Below are 22,561 nucleotides of genomic sequence, written 5' to 3' on the forward strand. Positions count from 1 at the left end.
TGTGTGTGTGTGTGTGTGTGTGTGTGTGTGTGTGTGTGTGTGTGAGATGTACGTGAATGGTCCCTGTGGAAGTCAGAAGAGGGCATCAGATACCCTGAAACTGGAGTTAACAGATGTTTGTGAGCCACTATGCAGGTGCTGAGAATCGAACCCGGGGTCTTCAGCAAGAGGTTCTAAATGGCTGAGTCATCTCTCCAACCCCAACAATGATTTATTGATTAACTTCAAGCACAGTTGGCGATAAGATATGCTAGAGATGGGGCGGGGGCGGGGGTTGGAGATGGTTGTACAAAAAGGAGGACGTATTTAATTCCAAGCCACACACTTAAAAATGATTAGAATGAAAAAAGTGGAATGTCCAACTTTTTTATATATTTCATCACAATAAAAGTATGCATACAAAAGAATATAATAATGAAAAGATAAAACACAAACACCCATATTACTGAATTAGGACATAAAAAGTTATAGTTTTCAGACTCTTATGAATGGTGTCCTCTTCTTCCCAACCCTAACTATCTTTTCTTACTTTTAAAGCATTTTAATGTTTTTCAGCCTTGATATGCCCCTATGCATAATTATTGCATAGTTATAAATAGCATTTGATAGGTTGTCAAATTTGATAGGTTACCAAAGCCATAATTTTGAAGTGGCTGTAGGTCACTCACACTGCCCTTGGAATTCATTAAGTAAATTCTTGTATCATTTTTATATTCTTGCTCTATGGATACTTTCTTGCCCTTCGCTGTTCCCAACAGTGCATCACTACACATTCCCGTGTATCCCGGGGCACATGTCTGTGAGTGTCTAGAGACAGAGTCAGTAGAGATGCTGCTGTGGGAGATAGAGCATGATCAGCTTTGCATGAAGTCAGTCTTTATACATTGTTTTGTAAACTGTAAACTGTTCAGTTCACGGGCCCCTTGACTCCACATATCTGATAAGGTTTTGAGATGAAATGTTTGCGCTTATAATTTGCGTTTTCCTCAAGCAAATCATCTCCCCATTGCTTACAGTTCATTCCTGTTTCCTCTTCAGTGAAATGTGTGTTCACAACTACCCAGAAATCCTCCGGGTGACTGCCGGAGAAGGATAAATCACCTTGAGGGTATTGAAGGAAGTTCCCCGTGGATGGGTAGAAACGGGCTTCCTGGAACCACTGAAAACTGGCATGAGTTGGAGAGAGGCGGTAGCTCCATTTTCTGGGAAAGGGGGTGGGGATAAACCTTTTATGCTTTGTGGTTCTGGAAAAACGAAATCACCCAGACGCTAAAACAGGAAAGGATTCTTCCCTCAGTGGAAACAATCAAAACTCAACCCAAGTAGGTTGAAATCATTAAAGGAATTTCTGAGTGTGTGTCACTGAGAAGTCCTGAGATAGGATGTGTGTCACGTTGTTATCTCAGTGGATCCAAAGGTTCGAGAGGTCATTGAAGCTCTGGGGACACTTTCTTGACTTCCTTGTCAACCTTATTCTCAGGCTGGGTTCTACCACCCCACACCACCACCGCCGCCGCCGCCGCCTGGATTTACTCTGACCCAGGCATTGTTCTAGGTGCTTAGTCTCTGTCAGCTCACTGAATGCTCTTCATACCCCTGTGTGGTGGGCATTGTAACCCCATTTTACATCTGAAGACGCTCAAGAACAGTCCCATCGAAAGCTAGTGGATCTGCCTGCCCTGGACGCAGGGGTCTAGATCAGGTCTGTACCTGGCAGGTATGCTGCTGTGTTGAGACTTATCTTCCTGAAGGGGAAAAAAGTGAAGGGGTGGTTTGGATTCCACCGTTCATTCATTCCATGTGAAAGCCTAGAATCGAACACTCGGGAAAAGGCCTGACATACATGTGTCCATCTGTGTTGCTCAGGTTTTTTTATAGGGTCTGCCTGCATGCTAGGCAAAGACTCTACAATGTCGCTAAATCCCAGCCCCCCTTTTCCTTTTGAGACACAGTCTTACTAAGTTGCTCAGGCTGGCTTTGAACTTGAGATCCTCCTGCCTCAGCCTCCTGACTAGCTGGGTTTCTGGGCTTGGGCCACCAGCCCACGTCAGAATACTAACTGAAATGTTAGTTACAAACAAACAATGTTTATGGACATATAAACATTAACAATCACACTACTCAACGATAATTGTGGCTAGGGATAGACAGTATACCCCTTAACCTCCTGGAATCACATGGATCCCCACAGGAAGTGGGGTGCTAGTTATGAAAGGGGAAATGGGTGCTTTGAGACAGACAGGTCAAGCCTTCTGCTTCCAAAACTGGTCACGGGAGCACAAAAATTTCCACCTAAGTATTTGAACATCTGAGCTCAACTTTGCTCCATCCACGCTCTAGCGCTCTGCCTTCCTCAACATCTGCAGAGTTAGTAATTCTCAGGTGGAGGGAGCTGAGAACAGAGGGCGGGAGATCGCAGGAGCTGTCTAGGGCAGCAGTGGCATGACAAAAGCAGACCGGTGTATATCACAGACTCCTGGTTAGCTCTAGCTGGCTGTACGCGAGAGCAGGCATAGCGATTCAAACCTGAAAACACAACTTCAAAGTCTCTGTTGGCTGCCCATCTGGACGATGGAAACCAGGGTGCCCGCCTGAGCTTCCCAAAAGGTAAAGCTACAGCCTAGCTTGGGGCGGGAAGAAAAGAGCAAAAGATCTCACTCATCCTCGGGCATTAACGGAAATGTGGGTGCTGCCGGGTGGCCAATTAGCAGAAGTGGTCAGGAGAGGGAAGGGGGCAGTAGACAGGAGACACCACAGCCAAGGAGGATCTGGCTGTGAGAAACATCCCATGAAGAGAATGGTGGGCTGTATTGTAGGGAGGCCATGGCCAGTGTTTTCTATTTCAAGATGGCAGCTGTGTCGGGCTGTGCCTTTCCCCTCCACTGTCTGCCTTTTGTGAATGTTGGCTGAATTCACCGGCCTCGAGTCACTGTAGCTCACAGGGTAGTAATGAATGAAAGCTCGTGTTCATGGGGGAGAAGGGGAGAAGAGTGGAAAGGGGCAGAGGACCTGGAACAATGGCAGCGAGAACTGTGGAGCCCTCATGGCATCTGAGAACAGGTTACTTCAGGACGTGGGTTGTGGGGATTTAAGTTACATATACTATTTTCATGTTTAGAAAGCTGAAGGAAAAGCCACTGCTATTATAATACAAAAGAGAATATGCAAAGTCTCCTGGTGCATGCTTGTTAGTTCTAACAGTTGAGAGACTGAGGCCAGCGAATCTCAAGCCCTTATTCCAACCTGAGCTACACAGCAGGGGTGTCTCAAAAAATAAAACCAGCCAGGAGTGGCGGGGCATGTCTTTAATCCTGGCACTCAGGAGGCAGACAGAGGTAGGTAGATCTCTTTGAGTACAAGGCCAACCTGATCTATATAGTAAGTTCTAGGTCACCAGAGGAGCCATATAATAAGATCCTATCAACAAGAAGAAAAAACAACAAACTAACAGCCAAAACTAATCAAAAAAAGAAAAAAAGCAGAAGAAAGCACCATAAAACCCACTGACAGCTTGGGATAAACTGAGTGGGGTGGGGGAGTAACGGATACTTCCCTATGAAAACTTCTCTCCCCTGTGGAGTAGTTTAATGTATACATTGGTCCATATCCTGAATGTGTAGCTGATGTTTAAATGGGGGTATTGTTATTTCCTTTTCAGGACTATGAGGAAGATAAGCGAACCGGACCCTAGATAGTACACAGAATGGCTTAGCACACTCCTCACTCTAGGAACCACTTGTTGGATGTTCTGTTCAGCAGTGTCCACCAGAGGGCAGAAAAAGAAAGGGACTGGAGACTTCCAACTGTCACGGGAGACCTGAGCTGCTTCATAAGGACGAGGATGTCACAGGTCGGTTTGAGATCGAGGACTGATGTTGCTTACCTTGTTCCTCCCCTTTGTGTGAATTCTAGTCTTCCATAGCTTGTGAAAGACATTCCGGCTACTGTCCCTTTAAAACAGTCTGACTTCCCTTCCTTTATTTTATCCTATATTACTTATAGGGTCTAATATAGCCCATGCCGGCCGGCCTTGACCTCACCATGTAGCTGAAGATGACTTCGAGGTCCCCATCCTCTGGCCTCTGCCTCCCAAGTGCTGGGATTACAGGCATGGGCCACCATGCCGGTCTCAGAGTCCTGGTTTTATACGGTGGAAGAGAAGATCTCCAATTTTCCTGCTTTGTTATTTACCTTCCTATAGCACTTATTCAACGTTACGTAGACACTACATTTGCAATTTCACAAATAAAGGTCGTTATCTGTTTCCAACAGACCAACGGTTGTAGCTGTAGCTGTGACGCTGCAAAAACAAATTGCAGTCCCCAGGAGGGCCAGGGAGGGAGGGCCACTTGCCCTTGGTCTGGTCCCTTTAAGAGGCAACGAGACCCAGAAAGGAAGCGGTCACATTCGGTGCCTTTTAAAATTAGAGAGCAGAAAGATTTTTTCCATTACACCCAACAGCCGGGACATCAGATTCCTTCCGTGTCACATGCTTTCCAACAGTCCCTTGGCCCTCTCACCAGGAGACTAAACTTATTTGCTGCTGTGTAACTAATATTGGCCTACTTTTTCCAGACCTGACTGGCACCGTGCCAGCCCACGAGGCTAAAGTAGTCAGACCAGCACCTCATGAGTTTGCAACCTCACGTGTTTCGAATTCCATTCCCAGAGCCCTGAAGGGCTGAGAAGGACAGCAGATGGAACCCTGGCGGGAACAACTCCACCCAAATCCAGGGTTTCTCTAGCCTCGGAATAGCCTCCTCACCGGCTTGGGACCATTTTATTATAATCCAAACTGATAGAAAAGAATGAAGGAAGGGCAAGAGTTTCTTAGGGAAATAAAGAGAGAAAAGTAAAGAAGGATAAGATCAAAAAGAAAATCTCTACAGTAGAGGGGTCTCCACAGTACTTCTGCAAACAATGGTTAGAACCTTCTGGAATGGGGGATGTAGCTCACCAAGAAGGTACTTGTCTAGCATGTACAAGGCCCTGGGGTCATTTCCCAGCACTTCAAAAGCAAAACTTAGTAGGAAACACGATATTTCACATTTTCAGCAACCTTGCTCATTCTGACACCACTTTTGATTAGCCTGAGAATGTGCACAATTGCAAAGCCGGCCCTGATTTGATGGCTCCTGGCAATTACCCAGAGTAACACTTTCTGCAGCCAGGACTGGGAAGGCAGAGGCAGGCAGATCTGAGTGAGTTCTGGGTCCTCTACAACTACACTGTGAGCTCCTGTCTCAAACCAGAACAAATAAACAAACCAAACAACAGCCCAGCCCTTTCTGCTCAGCTGAGAATGGGAGTGGCCGGAGAGCCAAAGGTACTGTCAACAGAAAGTATCCATCAGATGGCTTCCTGGTTGACACACCACCCTCTTTGTAAGATCTTCTCTAGGACATAGCTTCTTCCTCTGCTGTGCTATGCCCCTCACAGCCAGACCTCACAACCCTTTAACCTTGTATAAAGGTTAGTATAAACGAAGTATATGTAAGTATATACTTATAAACGAAGTAAGTATAAACAAAGATCACAGTGCCCTTCCTGCTCACTAGGCCATAAGCATCACTTTCTCTGAGCTTGGAAAAGTGCAGCTTTCCTGGAGGAAGTGATTTACAATCTCACAATCCTACCGAACTAATGAAGTAGGGGCCTGCTAGGCCAGGGTTTGAAAAAGCGTGGCATGCCCAAAGGGTGTGCAGGAAATAAAAGTGTGATGCATTTTGGGAACTGAAGTAAGTTCAGCATGGCTTGGACAGCACTGACGAGGTGGCAAAAGACGAGGCTAGAGAGAAACAAGTGTCTCCAATTTCTCTACTCCCAAAGTGCAGGGCAGAGACCAGCAACTTTATCACCGGGTATCCACAGATGTGCAGAACTATTGGCCCAACTCCAGACTCCGTGTTGGAGTCTTCAAGTCCAACACGTGGTGTGACGTTCCGTACAGTCTGAAATGCCCTCCTCTGAGGACATCAGGGAGTTCAGCGTGGCGTGCGATAGGCCCCTGACAGACTAAACAGGGAACTCACATAACACTAACCATTCTTGCTAGAGAGTGGGTCAGCAAAGACCTATAGAGGGGACAGAAGGGCAGCTAAGGCTGGCATAATTGTCTTGGCAAAAGATGGCTTCTACCCTTCTTGGGCAGTGGGCATGAAAGACAGAGAGAAGCAACCGGAGTTGTAGATAATAAAGAATTTATCACTAGCACCTGGTAGGAGGTAGGCCTGAATTTTTCCTTTCTTAGGAAGACTTCCTCGGACCAAAGAGCCGTCGGGGAACAGTATCCGTGGCGATGGGAACACAAGAGAATCAGAGGCGAGAGTCCTGGGTTGGCATATGTTGCCCAATGCAAAAGCGAGCAAACTGGTTTTTGTCCACGCTTCACACATGTCACCTGAGCATTGTGCCCACCCACCCCTGTGGCAGGGTACTGCTGCCAGGGCTACTCCCAGCACCCCCTCTTTCCCCTCCCTTCTGCAGAGCCTACATGTAAAGCAGGAAGCCTGCCCGAGTTATCTGGAACCCCAGCAGCCTTGCGGTATTGAGCCAAGACGAATCTGATCTGTGAAATTTGGCAGTCAGAAGTTATTTCCCTTCCCCTCCTCAAAACACGGACACAAAAGAGCTGCTAAGAACTATGCAAGCCGGGCTGTGGTGGCGCACGCCTTTAATCCCAGCGCTCGGGAGGCAGTGGCAGGTGGATCTCTGAGAGTTCAAGGCCAGCCTGGTCTACAGAGAGAGTTCCAGAACAGCCAGGGCTACTTAGAGAAACCCTATCTCAAAAAAAAAAAAAAAATTCTATGCAAAATATATTGGGGGAAAGGTCCTACTTTAGGCCAAAGCCAGAACATTCTACAACTCAAGAACATGATATAGAAACGAAATCCAACTGCCAAGGCTTCTCTGAGGGGAAGAGACCACTCAGTTGGTAAAATGACCGCTGTACAGGCTTGAGAACCCAGACCGGGGGTTCAACGGCCAGCACCCACCTCAGAAGCTCAGCCTGGTGGCATGTGTAACAATGTTGTGCTTATAACCTCAGCACCCATGGATCTGGTGGTGGAGACAAGTCGATCTCCCGGACTTGCTGGCCAGCTATTCTGGCCTCAGTGAGCCCCAAGTCCCAGGGAGAGATCCTGTCTTAAGGTGGATGGATCCTGAGGAACAACACCTGAGTTTGACTCTGGCCTGCACATGCATGGGTATATAAGTGACACACATGTACACACACACACACACACACACACACACACACACACACACACACACACACTTTTTTGAACAAGGTGTCAAAGGGTTAAGAATCCAACAGGGAGGGACATCTAGATTGCTTTTTAGCCCAAATATAGGGATAGTTAATATGGCAGGCCAATTTCACAATGACCCCTGCCAAAAGAAATGAGTGTAATGGGAACCAGTACGGATTTTGGACCTTAGTCTGGGAAACAGCGGTGATCTGGTAGCTCAAGCAGGTTGGGGACGATGACAGGTGGCCTTTTAGGAGCTCCCATTCCACAGGGGCCCATGCTAACGTGGAGTCCAGGTTTCTAGCCCGTGACCACCTGGAGCCCACGTTGGAAGAACTGCCTCTGAACTGAGACCTAAGGGCCACTCACCCCCGTGCAGTTAGACTCACAGCGGAGGAGGCCTGGTTCCATAGAAAATGAGGAGGGGGGCTGCAGACTGGCATCATCCCTTGACTCACTCCCCAGGACTCTGTCCTCCCTGTTCCCCAGCAATTTCTGTCCAGAGCCACTGATGTTTTTCCTGGGTCCCTAACTTGTTCTGCCTTCCATCAGGGTAGGATCAGTCGGAAACCATTCTCTATTTTCTAGATATCCATCGTCCCCAGGTTCTCTGGGGTTATTTACAGCTCTAACTCCCTCCTCCAGCTGTGGCTGCCAGTTCCAAAGCTGGCCACAGGCTCATCAGTATCTTCCATTGTTCAATAGGATCCTCAAGTGAAAAGAGTTCAAATCAAGGCCCAAAGTTTCCTCTCAAGATCTATGCGGCTCTGAGTCCTTCAAAGCTCAGTAAGCAGACTCTAGATCACTCTGCACACACTTAAGCTCTGCTCTGATTATCCAAATACTCTCTCAACACTGAAACCAGCTTGTTCCAGCTGTACTTAGACTATGGTTTTTGTTTGTTTGGGTTTTTCGAGACAGGTTCTGTGTAACAGTTCTGGCTGTCCTGGAACTCTTTCTGTAGACCAGGCTGGCCTGGAACTCACAGATCTGCCTGCCTCTGCCTCCCAAGGGCTGGGATTAAAGGTGTGGGCCACCAGCCCCAGCTGACTCTGTGGTTCTTATCTGGCCCGTAGTCTTCTGTTTTTATCCCTCTGCAGCAATTTCTAGAGCAGCCAGCCAGCTGCTCCCCAGAAGGGTGGTAGTTCAGGGAAGATCACCTTTTACTTTGGAAGTTTCCTCCTGAACTCAGAGCTCAATCAAGACCCCTTTCCTGGCTGTCAACTCGGGTAATCTCTTTTACTTTCTCCTGCTTATGATGCTGAAGCCACATGGTCTCCCTTCTGCTTCCTTGAACAAATCAGGCTCTCTCTCACCCCAGGGCCTTTGCACTCAGTTTCTTCAATTTGAAAACTGTTTTCTGGAAGCTATGGGAAGCTGTTTCCTGTTCACCCAGGTTGTCACCTCCCCACACAGACCTCTTCTGGTAATGCAGTGGTTCTCAACCTGTGGGCTGTGACCCCTTGGGGCAGGGGTATCAAATGACCCTTTCTCAGGGGTTGCCTAAGACCCTCGGAAAACACAGATAATCTACATTACAATTCATAACAGTAGCAAATTAAGTGATGAAGTAGCCACGAAAGAATATTACGGCTGGGGGTCACCACATAAGGGACTGTATTAAAGGGGCGGGGCATCAGGAAGGTTGAGAGCCACTGTGATGGCACTCAAAAGGGCAGATCAACACACCCTTTTTTGCTTAAAGCCCATCACATCCGAATATTCCTTCGCTTCCTTGCTGATTGCCTGCCTCTCTGAAGCATCTCCACGGAAGGACCTTGTTGGCTGGGAGGCCTGTGCATCCCTCCAAACAGAGCAAGTCTGGAGATTGGCAATGGCAGATAAGCGGTGGCCGTGATCACTCTCCTGATAGGGCTTTAAGATTAATCGCACAGAGCACCAAATAGACGCGGCCCACGGCAGGTTCCCAATAGGTGTGGTTATCGCCATCCTCACCATTGGTGACTCCTGGGGGTTCCGAGACGTGTAATGAGTCACAGCACATCCGTAACCCAGCTTTATGCATATTTCCCCCCTACACACAATGGTGGTTTCCATCAAGCTGTTGGCTCCCAGTGGATTTGGGGTTGCCAAAATCGAGCATAACTTTTGACATCATAAACAACAGAGTACAACTCAAGCAGCGTTTAGCTGATGTATGATGCAGAAAAGTCATTATCTAGAACCCAAGGCCACAGGTACTAAAGCTTAGAGGTACAACTGCTGCCATCCAGCAGTCCACATTTCCTCCAAGTTCATTGCTGAAACACACACACACACACACACACACATATACACACACCAGCAATCTATCCTCTAAGGTTCAGTCTATGTGGCCAGACTGCACACACACACACACACACACACACACACCAGCAATCTATCCTCTAGGTTCAGCCTATGTGGCCAGACTGTACACACACACACACACACACACACACACACACACCAGCAATCTATCCTCTAGGTTCAGCCTATGTGGCCAGACTGTACACACACACACACACACACACACACACACACACACACACACACACACACACAAACCCGCCAGACTGTAGACTCTGTCTAGCACGGGACGCTGCTCTAATTATGTTCACTTTAGTTGCCTCTGTAACCTGGGGGTAAAAGCAGAAACTGGCTAAAAAGACGAGCTGATCTGGCTTGTGGCAGCACCCCACACAGCCTAGTCATGAGCCTATGCAGCTCTAAAGGTGGGGAGCAAGCCGACATATTTACTAAATGCCAGCTATCCTTAAAAACAGACTGCCTTTGGGAGTAGAGAGTAAGTGAGGGTGTCTCCTGACCGGCCTGGAGGGAGGGCTGACCAGCTTCCAGGGCAGCAGGGTTGCATGCTGGACTGGCTGGCCCTGCAGTGAAATGCTCTTCAGGTTCTGGTCCCTGGCCCCTGGCTGGATGTCTATTAGAGGACCAGCTGTCCTGGCCATTGCTAAGATGCTTAACAGGCAGTGAGCCTGGAGGGAAGAAAGAACTGCCTTATGGGTAGGCAAAGACACCCTGGAGTCATTTGCCTTTCTGGAGAGGCGAGAGACAGAGCCCAATGAGCTTCTGGTGTGCAGCCTTTGTTTGTGGGAAGAAAGCCCATTGTAGAGTTAGTGCTGCATGGGTGCCCACCCTCAACAGCTCACCTTACAAGAAGGGACTGATAGCCTGAATATATAAAGAGCTCCCACAGTACAATAACAAAATCCCAAAAGAATCCAATTTTTTAAAATTTTTTTTTTTTATTATTCAATGCAATGAGTGTTGGCCTGCATGAATATATGCATACAACATGTGTGCCTGGCACTGCAGAGGCCAGAACGTGGAATTAGAGCCCCCAAAAGTAGAGGTACAGACAGTTGTGAGCCACCATGTGAGTGCTGAGCACTGAACCCTGGTCCTCCACAAGAGCAGTGTGTGCTTTTAACTATAGCACTTCTCTCCAGCTCCATGAACTCAGTTTTTTAAAGGGGGAGAGGGTTTTCATTGACAGCTTCTCCAGAGAGGATAGAGAAATGTCCTCGGAGCAGAGATGCTCAGTATCAATGGCTGTCTAGGGAATGCAAACTCAAACCACACTCAGACTATTATGAAAAACAAATGATGGTGATAGCAGAAACGTAAAATGGTACAGCCACTGTGGGAAACATTTCTGCTTAAAAAAAAATGTATACACACACAATTATCATTCGGCCCAGCAATTTCACTTCTAGGAACACACAAAGAAGTGTTGAAAGCAGGGACTGAAAAAGGTCTCAAAGGTCTCCCTTGTCCAAGCTTCGCTCATTGTGACACTCAGACCACTTCCTGTTGCCTTTGGGTCAAGATGTAGAATTTTCAGCTCCTTCTCCAGCACCATGTCTGCCTGCACACCGCCATGTCCCGCCATGATGACAATGGACTAAATCTCTGAACTGTAAGCCAGCCCCAGTGAAATGTTTTTCCTTTATAAGAGTTCCTGTGGCCCTCACGGTGTCTCTTCACAGCAATAGAAACCCTAACTAAGACACATGCTAAGTGGACTAAGCCAGACGCCATGAAAGGACCAGTGTCACCTGCTGCCACTTACCAGGGATATACTTAAGTTCACAGAGAGGAAGTGGGATGGTGGAGGCTAGGGGCCGAGGTGAAAGGAAGCATGGGAGTGATTGACTCACAGACACAAAGTTTGTCCTCCAAAAGTTTTCCTCAGGAAGGAAGACAGCAGCGCCCCAGGAATGTCAACATTAGGCTTCTCAGAGCTGGCTCTTTAAACGGGTTAAGACGAGGCCTGTCTGAGCACTTCCCCGGGACAAACCCAACCACCTGTCTGTCCACCTCACTGCAACCCCTCTGCTCTGAATTACAAGGCTGGTTTAGTGAATAGTCACTGGTTTGTAAGACCCAGGCTTGGTGCTGTAAGAAAAACAATGCCTTCTCTCAAGACCTTGCGCTTCAGTCAGGGCAAGGAGGGAAGATGAAGGCAAAATGGGATCTTTAAAACAAGAAAGGCGGTCTGGACTAGGAGCCATGAATTCATTAGAAATGTCTGCTGTGGCTATCACTCTGTATAAATAAAATGCGGATTGGCCAGTAGCCAGGCAGGAAGTGTAGGCGGGACAGAGCAAGAGGAGAATTCTGGGAAGTGGAAGGCTGAGGCAGAGAGACACTGCCAGCCGCCACCATGACAAGGAAGATGTAAGAGTATAGATTAATAGACACGGGTTAATTTAAGACATAAGAACAGTTAACAAGAAGCCTGAGCCATTAGGCTAAACAGTTTAATTAATATAAGCATCTGTGTGTTTATTTTATAAGTGGGCTGTCGGACTGCTGGGGCTTGGCGGGACCGGGAGAGAAAACTCTAGAGCTACAAATGTCACTTCCAATACCTTATGTATTAGAGGTGATTGGCTCTGTGGTCACTCATGGGTTAACCCATTTGCACAGTCACGGGTTGTCAAAGGCGTTACTGGGCTTTTCAGGTAGGTCTGTTAGAAAAGCAAGCGTGGGGGCTGGAGAGACGGCTCCATGGTTACGAGGACCAGAGTTCAATTCCTAGCACCCACATGGTGGCTAACAAAGGTCTGTGACTTCAGTTCCAGGGATCCAGTGCCCCCTTCTGGCCTCCTCAGACAATGCATTCATGTGGTGATACACGCAGGCAAAAACACCCACACGCATAAAATAATAAAATAATTTAATAAAAGCGAGCTTGGCCACCCCTCCTAGGCCCCTTTGCCATGTGATAATCTGTACACCTTGGGGCTCTGCAGATGGGTCCCTATCAGCCAGATGGCATCTAATCAGATGGGTCCATGAATGTGAACTGTCTTTAAACCCACAACTGCACACTTTAAGATGGTGGCTGCTCTGCTCTCAGGCTTCCAAGCCTCTAGAACTGTGAGCTAAATAACCTTTACTCTTTACAAACTACCTGGTCTCTAATACTGTGTTATAGCAACAGAAAATGGAATAAACCAAGCTGTGCCAGATAGTCATAAACGTGGGCTTTAGAGGAAGAACACAAACATGAGACACTAAACATAAGCCAGAAAGAACAGACTAGGCCTGATGTCATTCATAGGCCTGTAATGCCAGCTCCCCAGGAGGCTGAAGCAGGAGACGTTCAAGCTAACCCTTGGCTGCACAGTGAGTTCGAGGCCAGCCTGGAGTGGTTTAATGAGAACTCATCAAAGAAGAGAATACTAGGGGGATAACTCAATGACAAAGCACTTGCCTAACATCTATTGGGCCCTGGGTTCAAACCCCTATAAGACACACACTCTTTTGCTCTGGCTCTCTTTCTCCTTCCTCCCCTCCTAAAGGCAAAACAACACCACTACCCCCCTCACAGAGACAAACACAAACTTGAAGAGGTTGGTGTCGTAACAACGGTGGCAGTGGCATTAAACACAACAGGCTAGAAAGAAATTGGGAGTTAGCTAACATCTCTTAACACAGAGCAGGCCAGGAAAGGGAAAGAAAACGGTTGCTGTAAACCAGACACCTCCAAGCCAGGTGTACAGAAAGAGAATTACTCCGATACAGTGGCATTTAACCCACCACCATAGACCAACGGCTGCTACGTCTCCTGACACCACCGCCCTCAAGCAAAGCAGCTTTTAAGACAGGAGACGCTTACCCTTTGTAGCATAGATTCTATCCCATGATGTTCTTCCCCAAGCATGGAAGGACTGTGGCCAGACCAGTGGAGGGTAGGGGCAGTGTGAGTGTCATAGAAGGGCTGGGCTGGAGGCAGAGACCAGGGACGGGAAGGAAGCAATTGGAAGGGGTCCCAGGAGGAGGGCCATCCCTACTCAAGGGGCACCCCATGGGCTGTCTCCAAGGTGACACTGCACTCGAAAGACATTCTCCACTCACTCGAAATGCAGAAATATTTATTTTGGTTTCCTTCATTGTTTTTGGAAATTCTGTTTTGGTTTATAAAACATAGAAATAGCCAACACGGAAAGCAAACATTCAAAACCCCGTTGTGAAAATTATCGACTTCTTGTGCAATTAAGAATAATACAGGTATGAAGTTAGGCTACCAAATAGTGTTATTACAATGACGATTCTTTAGTGCAAACCCAGCTGTGCTTCGTTCGGTAATACACACACACACACACACACACACACACACACTGTCTGTCACACGGCCAAACAGTGGCTCCAATGTGCAATGACAGCTTCACTAGGTCAAATGTGGCAAAGACGCGTAGGAAAGTGAAATGCTGCTCATTTCCCAAATTAACTTTGAAAAAAAAAATCCCTTGAAAAGTTATTCCCAGGATTACCCCCACCCCCATTTCTACATCCCCGAATTTTGGCTTGTCAAATGCATCTCACAGACATCAGGAAGTTTTACATTGACTTACTACTGTCCATTTTAATAAGTACCCATATTTATCAACTCCTTTAGTAGTTCTGAAGACATGCTTTGCCTGAGTTTAATTGGGAGGGGAAAAAAAAAAAAGCAAGTTGATGACATCATCTTTTGCTAGGAAAGCCACGTTTGGAGCCCAGTGGCCGCCACAGACACGAGCTGGTTTCACGAGGAGCGAGTGGACAGCGGTGGAGGCGGCATCCCAGTTGAACATGGCCGATCCAGGTCGTTCTCTGAAATACCATCTTGACTGCAGAGTCTAAGGCAGGAGTTCTCATAACCCCTGGGAAGGGGGTGGGGGACCAGATCTGGAGAAGAGTCTAAGAGCATCCTGCTGTGTGAGCCGGAAGCTGCTGGCTCTCAAGAGCCTCCATTTTTTTTTTTTCTTTTCTGAGACTGGGCACCCACAGTGTTCTGAGGAGGAGAGGATCTGTCCTTTCATTGACTGGGAATCTTGTGTCCCAGCAGGCACAGCAGGGGACCATTTGGAACCCTTACAAATCAGAAAGGTTGTGTGAGTGTATCGGACATGAGGTGGAGAAGTGCAGGGGGGGACGACGGGATTGAAAAGAGAAACCTGTGGTCCACCGTGACTTTCTTCAGCCTGGACACCTGTTCTTACTCTTAAAGGGACAGCTTTCCTCCAGTGCACCGTACTCTCCGGAGCAGCAGACAGCTGCAGGATGTGCAGCAAGGAGCAGACATATCAGAAAGAGGCGAGTCCTAACCCCTCCATTAGAAAGACAGGAGACAGAAGCGTCAACACCCACCTTATTGGTTGAGGAAGTCTTAAATAACTTAGCACTTTTATGGGTTCCCCTTTACTATATTTAAGGCTCATTTTGGAAAGTGTGTATCACCAGGATCATGGGCTGTAACACAAGTGGCTGTAAGGCGGTGTTCCGTGCCCTCGACTATCCCTACGGCAAGACCCTGCGGACAAGTCCGTCACGGCCATGTCCCTTCCGACACTTGCTGCAGGCAAAGTCTCCAATGCGAAGGCCATTGGTACAAGGAGGATTGTGGAGGTGTGCCGTTTCTTCCAAGTCGTCTGCCTCGCCTTAAATCTTGATGGTGGCATACATTTCATCTATCTGTGACCTGAAATAGTTCCGCAGCTCTGGCCTTTTGGCCTTCATTGTTGGAGTCAGAAGGCCATTGTCAACAGAAAATAATTCCGTGTGTATAGCGATGCCTTTGACCTGCAAATAAAGGAGGCTGTTAGAACGAGGGGAGGAGAGGCCAGACGCACAGAAGCTGCCCAAGAAGTCTCAGGGGAAATGACGTTCTCAAAGGAGACGGAGACCCTTACGGCATCCAGTCTACCCTCTCATTTACCGTGCTTTCTCAACAGCGGACACGGGTCCCCTTAGGACAGAATCCAGGAGTGTGTGCTAACCTGATCACTTCAGCTCCAGGAGAGCGGACACCTTACACCTTAGACCTCTCTGGTACCTGTATTCATTCATGTACACACACACACACACACACACACACACACACACACACACACACACACACACACACACACCACATAAATCTTTAAAAAGAAAATCCTTCTGCATCAACTTATTTCCAGCATTTCTTTAGGTCCGCTCTTCAGCCTCTACAATCTACCCATTAAAAACCATCAAGCCAGGTTCCGTTCCATACTGAATTTGTACTCGGACCGAAGTCACACCTGTTCAAATGGCTTCAGACCAGCTTCTTTCCCCAGTTTCACCATGTCCTCCAGGATAGTCTTCTGGACATCCTAACAAGGCACGAAAAACCAGATTATTTTCTCTCCTCCCTGTCGGCGCTGGGGACAGAGGGCAGAGGCAGAAGACGGCTGGGACACTGGGGCGCTGGGGAGCCTCACCTTGTTTCTGCACAGCTCCTCGAAGGAGCCTTGAAAGCCTCTCTTCGAGGCCCAGGAGCCCAGGTTCTCAGCGTCTGGTACCACAACGGCTATGAGAAATGCCTGCAGCACACACAAGTGAGTCGTTACCGCTTGACTGCTCTGCACTGCAGGCCTGTGGGATTGTCTGATAGTATTATGGGGCTGTCGCTCAGAATGTATTCCTGCCACGCCCCTTCCTAGGGTGGGCTGCCTGAGCCCAGGTGAGGAACTATCAGCCTTACCTACTGATGGTGATACCACCAGTCACTGGAAATCAAAATCTAACATCAGAACAATTTTTATTTACTTTGATACAATATTTTTTACTTGTTTTTATTTATTTATTTTTGAGACCAGTGTCTCATGTAGCCCAGGCTAGCCTTGAATTGGCTACATAGCTGAGACTGGTCTTACACTACCGACTCTCATCTCTACCTCCCAAATGCTAGGACTACAAGTGCGCACCACTCTGCATGGCTGTGTATACTTCTGGAAATTTGATATATAATTAGAATACTAATTTTAGTTTCCAACAGCAAATATGCTTGACTTACAACATAATTTTCTCAAAAAAAAAGATTTATAATATCATAAATAAGCTAGGCTTAGTAGTAAGTTTAAAAATGTAAAACCTTCCCCGGGGTCCCTGGTCTATCTGGTCTTAGGTTCAAATGCCACCATTCTATTAGAGGAATGGAGCAATGACTGGTGCTCAGGCACCATCAGGGAAGTGGATGGGGAAACCCAGAGATCCATGGCTGGACAATGTCCAGAGCACGAGAGACTGCACAACACTCAGCCCTAAACGGGATGTCTCCATCCAATCCCTCCCCTCAGGGTCCAGGGAAGCCTTCAGAAGAGGAGGCAGAAAGACTGTGGGAGCCAGAGGGGATGGAGGACGCCAAGGAAACAAGGCCCTCTAGACACATCAGGACCGACACACATATGAACTCAGAGCCTGTGGCAGCATGCACAGGGCCTGCGTGGGTCCAAACCAGATAGGGTTCCAGCCCTGGGGAGGGAAAGTGGGCGCATGCCCCATCCCTAACCCAGAAGCTGTCTCCAGTCAATAACCACGGGCAAAGGAAACATTAGTTTTCTCCAGCGGAGTCTCCCTGGGTATACAAACTACCCATAAGGGCCGGCCCCGTGCCCAGTGGATGTCAACACAAAACAAGCTCAGTGATGTCTTTGGAAGTTCTTTGTTTAAAACAGTAATCAGAATGCATTATATGAAAAAAAAAAAAACACCTCCTTTTATTGTGTTTTTTGTTGCTGTTGTTTGATTGAAACAGGGTTTCTCTGAGTAGCCTGGGCTATCCTGGAACTCACTCTATAGACCAGGCTAGCCTTGGACTCAGAACTCCGCCTGTCTCTGCCTCCCAAGTGCTGGGGTTAAAGGTATGCACCACCACGCCCAGTTTTGTTTTGAGTTTTTTTTTTTTCCTTTATTAAAACAACTATTTTCGGTAAAAGGCAAATAGGAAAAAATGTAAGCTGTGCCGGGTGTGGTGGTGCACGCCTTTAGTCCCAGCACTCAGGAAGCTGAGGCAGGAGGGTCTCCATGGAGTCCAAGTCTGTCTACAAAGTCAGTCCCAGGGCAGCCAGGTTGACAGAGAGAAACCCTGTCTCAAAACCAAAAATGTAAAACTTGGGGCTGGATTGATGACTCAGCAGTGAAAAGCACTTGTTACTCCTGCAGAGGACCCAGGTTCGGTTCCCAGCTCCGACATAGGGGCTCACGACAATCCGTAACTCCAATGCCAGGGAATCCAGGGCCTTCTGACCTCCACAAGGCATTATGTGGTGCAGAGGCACGCACTTTTACATACAAAATAAATCATCTTTAAAAATGGAAAACTGTGCTATATTCCATAAGTATTAATATTTTCATTCGTAATTAAATTAGAAACATACTATCAAATCCCTAGCATCTCTATCCAGCTCCTACAGATATACCACAGCAATTAAGTAGAGTTAAAATGAAAATCCAGAAACGGAAGAGAAACCAACTTGGGGGATAGTGAAGGCCAATGGAGCAAACCCACCCATGAGTCGGTTGTAGGTCAACAGTCACTGACTCAATCTGTCAATCACCTCTTTGTTTTGATGTCTGAAACAGGGGGTCTACAAGCAATAGCACAGGTTGGCCTCCAACTCACGATCCCTCACCCTCCCAGGCGCTGGGACTGTGGGCGTCCCACCATGCACGGCTGTCAATCACCTGTAAAGCCCCCGAATTCCATGGCTTTCCTTAGCAACGGTTCTAACCTAGAGAGCACATACCTGCAAGCTTTCTCCATGGACAAACACCTGGGCCAGGGCTTCGCTCCGCAGGTAGATATTTTCAATCTTTTCTGGTGCTATGTACTCGCCTTGGGCTAGTTTAAATATGTGCTTTTTCCTGTCGATGATCTTCAAGGTGCCATTCTGTGTGTCCAAGAGGAAGGGGTGAGGGCTGAGTTCCGGGCTAGTTTACCACCGTCAGCCACAGTACAGGGCATGTGAAATTGCCTAGGGCCACTGAACCACGCTGAGAGAAGGCTAAGAACCCAGGTGACGTCTGCTTCCTCACTTAGCATCAGACTTAACCACTCTGCTTCATTTAGCCTCCTGTCTCAAACAGGGACACATACATGCTGCTCACCAAATGAGGTGTGTTCCCCGATGGCCAGGACACAGCCTTACCCTCCCACATCACTCTACAAAGGCCGGATTTCCACCGCCATTACCATTTTTTTAGGGAAAGGCAGGTGCTATAGTACTCTGGGAAGGGCCAGTCCCAACACCTACAAACCTGTGGGAATGCTAGCCAGCACCCAAATCAAGGTACACACTTGATGTTATAAAAACCCACCATTTTTTTTTTTTTGGATGCCAAATGGGAGGCAGCTATCAACTGATTCTAGACAGCCAGAAAGCATTGTGCTACAGTGAAAAAATCAAGATTTTAATCAAGGATTCTGAGAATGTAAGCCTGCCTCTTGCAGGACACAAAAGAATCTATAGCACGTCATTCAACAAGGAGAGAGGTGGGGTGCAAAAGTCACAGGCTGTACAGCCGGGGTGGAGGGTGGGGATGGGGAGGGGTGGGGATGTTCCTCTCTGTAAAGAGGAGCGGGGATAACTTACTGGCAGCCATTTCCCAATGTCCCCCGTGTGTAACCAGCCGTCCTTATCCAGGGCTTCTGCGGTTTTTGCTGGGTCCTTCAAGTAGCCTTTGAACACATTTGGCCCTTTCACACACACCTAAGGAAGGATGGTCTATTAACATTTCCTCGGGATTCTCCCCAGAATCCACACACGGGTATTCTAACCTTTCTAGGCTCTAGAGGTCATTACCAAAGTCCCACCAGGGTCTTGGAGCCATGTCCAGTGTCCCCACTTCCTTTCCTACTGACCTCGGGACAGCCAAGGCACAGGGGGATGACATCACTTGTGTGAGGAGGCTTTACAGGCGGCACAGGCAGGGCCATTAGCAGACTGGAGACAAGTCCCAAGGGAGCTTCTGGATCCTGCTCTTGGGCCCTAACTGCCTTGCAGGAAGAAGGACTAAAGTGTCCTCCCTCCAACCCCGAGGGGGTCAAACAGAAATGCACCTTTGACCTGACCTCCTTGACTCCAAGATCCCAATAGAATCAAGCTTAACAGCTGTATCAAGAGTGCTTTCCGAACTGTGCTCCTAGGAGCGGTTGTTACTGGAGGTGATGTTACTCATCGTGATGGACAGGTTTCCACTCACCTCACCCTCACCCTTGGCGGCCATATAATTCATTTCTTCCACATCCACAAGCTTCACATAATTGCAGGGCATGGGAGCACCAACATGGCCTGCAGATAAAACGGGAGAATCGTTTCAAAGTGTCCTAGAATGGCCTCGGGCCAAAGCATTTTTACAACCAGTAAGCCTCCTCATAGTAACAGCTGCTATAAATTTCTGGCTTTTGCGATTACAGCCTGAGCCTGGTAAAATAATTTTGTTGTTGTTGTTGTTGTTGTTTGTTTATTTTTTGAGGCAGGGTTTCTCTGTCTAACAACCCTGGCTGTCCTGGCCTCGAACTCACAGAGATCTGCCTGCCTCTGCCTCCCGAGTACTGGGATTAAAGGCATGTGCCACCACCACCCAGCCTGGTAAAATAATTTAAGAGGTCTTCTTTCTCTAAGAGAGGTGAGAATACCCAAAGGTCTATTCAGGACCTTTCTCATTTCTGAGGCTCTGAATACATCTCCAACATTTAAACTCCAGCCACTGATTTGAAGGTGGGCACTGATACTTGGAGGCATGGCTTCTAAATAAAACCTCAATTCCATGATCTGACTGGACTGATTTCACCAACCCATATACTTTTTTTTTTTGCTTCCAACTCTTTTTATAGCTGAGGATGGCTTTGGATTTCTGATCCCCCTGCCTCTACCTCACCAGTGCATGCACCACCACAACCAATTTCAAACTTCTTCATGTCCACTCTCTCAGAGAACACAGGTAGCCCTGGACACCCTGGTGATTCTCTGACACACCCCTCGGTTCCAATCGGCACAACCATTGTTTTTAGAAAAGCGTGTTTTTACATTTAGCTCTCTTAAGACATTTCCACAGTCAATTATTGTCTCCTGTCTAAACGTATTAGGGACAGGGCCTGTGCTGCTGCTTAGTTTTTGGATAACTTGATTCAAACTAGGTCACGTGGACAGCGGGGCCTCCACTGAGAAGATGTGTCCATAGCATTGGCCTGTAACTCACTCTCTGGGGCATTTTCCTGATTAATGATTGATTCGGGAGGGCCCAGCCCACTGTGGGCGGGGCCACCCCATGGGCAGGTGGTCCTGCATCCTCTAAGAAAGCCATGGCTAGACAGCAAGCCAGTGGTCTCCCTCCCTGGCCTGTGCTTCGGTTCCTGCCCTGCCTCCTGTTCCCAACTCCCTCAGTGATGGCTTACGACTTCAGAGCACCACGATGAAATAAACCCTTTCCTTCCCAGGTTGCTTTGGATCCTGGTAATTTCCCCGCAGCAACGGAGAGCCAACCAGGAAGGGTGTCTTTTTCCAAAACAAACGTAAGCTATCACAGATACATTTTAAGAGCCTCACAGGTAATACTTCCTACGTTTCACTAATCTGATATAGAGGTGGTTGTTCTAAATCCTCTGGCTGTTAAGGAATATGGTGATAAAAACTGAAGGTATAAAGGCGGTAGAATTCCGGGTGCCGCATTGATTCCCATAGAAGTACATTACGAGACCGTGCTAGAGGCTGGGTCCATGTTGCCAGATTCTTACTACATCTGTAATGCTCCCGATAAGCCAGGGGAGCTCATGCACTGCTGTGTAGACTACCCCACCAATGGGTTACGGAGAGAAGCACGAAGCTTTGCAGTCTGCTTCACGACTCTGCAGCAATGCAGTGAGTTCTCCCTGTCTGCAGGCTATGTAAACAACATCGATAACTTATTTCCCCACAGGGATAACACTGACACAGTGTCCACCAGAAGCCCTCCCCACAGACCCGGATCCACTGCAGAGGCTTGTCCTCAGGTCTTGTCCTCCCTGCCTGCTTTGAGGCAACGGGCTTGTGTGCAATGCTCTTGGCACTTCCAAGAGCTGGCACAGCACACAGTATAATGTAATACCTACTTATGGGTTAAAACCACCAGCAAATGAGACCCTGCTCCATCACCGGCAAGTCTATAGAGGAGGCGGCTCCTCTCAGATGCCTCTGCTAGGATGCATCACAGTCTCATCACACTGGGTCCAGGGACATTTTCTACCCGGCTCACAGAACCACAGGACTATTTGCCTGAGGCCTAATTCCTCGAGACATAGTATGCATTGCTGTGCAAGGAGGCTAACGGACCAGTCAAGGATGACTCTGTTTCCAAGGCATCCCAACCTGGAACGCCAATGAGGAGACCCTGGAAACGGCTCTCCTGACAACCGTACCTGCTGTCGAGTCTCCAGGCAAGCTCAGGCAGCACCCAGCGGTGCACTCGGTCTGTCCGTAGCCTTCATAGAACTTGGTCATCGAGAAACAAGACATTATTAATGTGGGGGCAGCCATGTCTTTGCAGGAAGTACACAAGAAATTAAGTTTTACTAACTCCCGAGGAATCCCAGCCTTTGAGACCCTTTCAACTTACAGTTTAGTAAGTTCCTTCACTTAAGCATAAAATGCAACCAAACGTCCCCACCCCCATGCCAAACACTGGCTGTGGTCCGTGTTGCCTTCCCACTCAACTTCCTGTAGACAGGCAAAGGAGGAGCCCCCATAGACTGGGTTAGCACCCACCCGGTAGCACTCCTGTTCTGCTAAGCCAGGATTTCCTACACATGTCCTAACTGTCAGCACGAGCCCTGGACTCTTTTGTAATAGCGTCTCAGCATGGCGTGTGGGCACGCTTATCCCCTATCCGATCCCTCTAGCCGTACTCTAGAGGCATGGCTCACACCTTCCCCTAGAAGATAAAATCACACATGCATCTTGCACAGGGCCAACCACACGCAGATTTATTCCCCTAGGAAATCTGGCACTAACCTATCCTAAGCAAAACCAAGACTTACA

General features: G+C 48.0%; 1 protein-coding gene and 1 long non-coding RNA gene across 12 annotated transcripts in view; one reads left to right on the plus strand and one right to left on the minus strand.

The window, feature by feature from the left end:
- The first annotated feature begins 2,369 nt into the window (after nt 1–2,369).
- On the plus strand, nt 2,370–4,571 carry LOC121823412 (uncharacterized). Its single transcript, XR_013045318.1, has 3 exons — nt 2,370–2,607; nt 3,659–3,850; nt 4,003–4,571. It is a non-coding gene; the product is annotated as an uncharacterized LOC121823412 (long non-coding RNA).
- A 9,048-nt stretch (nt 4,572–13,619) lies between these two features.
- The window catches only part of Acsl1 (acyl-CoA synthetase long chain family member 1), a 68,514-nt gene continuing 59,572 nt past the window's right edge, over nt 13,620–22,561 (minus strand). For all 11 annotated transcript variants that reach the window (XM_076553353.1, XM_076553357.1, XM_042262615.2 and 8 more), the window contains exons 15-21: nt 21,943–22,015; nt 19,749–19,837; nt 19,139–19,255; nt 18,293–18,436; nt 15,986–16,087; nt 15,806–15,877; nt 13,620–15,326 (exon numbers count right to left, since the gene is read on the minus strand). In XM_076553353.1, the coding sequence (XP_076409468.1) occupies nt 15,186–15,326; nt 15,806–15,877; nt 15,986–16,087; nt 18,293–18,436; nt 19,139–19,255; nt 19,749–19,837; nt 21,943–22,015 (738 nt within the window). In that variant the 3' untranslated portion in view covers nt 13,620–15,185. The remainder of the gene's footprint in view (nt 15,327–15,805; nt 15,878–15,985; nt 16,088–18,292; nt 18,437–19,138; nt 19,256–19,748; nt 19,838–21,942; nt 22,016–22,561) is intronic.

Source organism: Peromyscus maniculatus, chromosome 17, assembly GCF_049852395.1.
Source record: "Peromyscus maniculatus bairdii isolate BWxNUB_F1_BW_parent chromosome 17, HU_Pman_BW_mat_3.1, whole genome shotgun sequence".
In the NCBI taxonomy this organism is placed as follows: domain Eukaryota; kingdom Metazoa; phylum Chordata; class Mammalia; order Rodentia; family Cricetidae; genus Peromyscus; species Peromyscus maniculatus.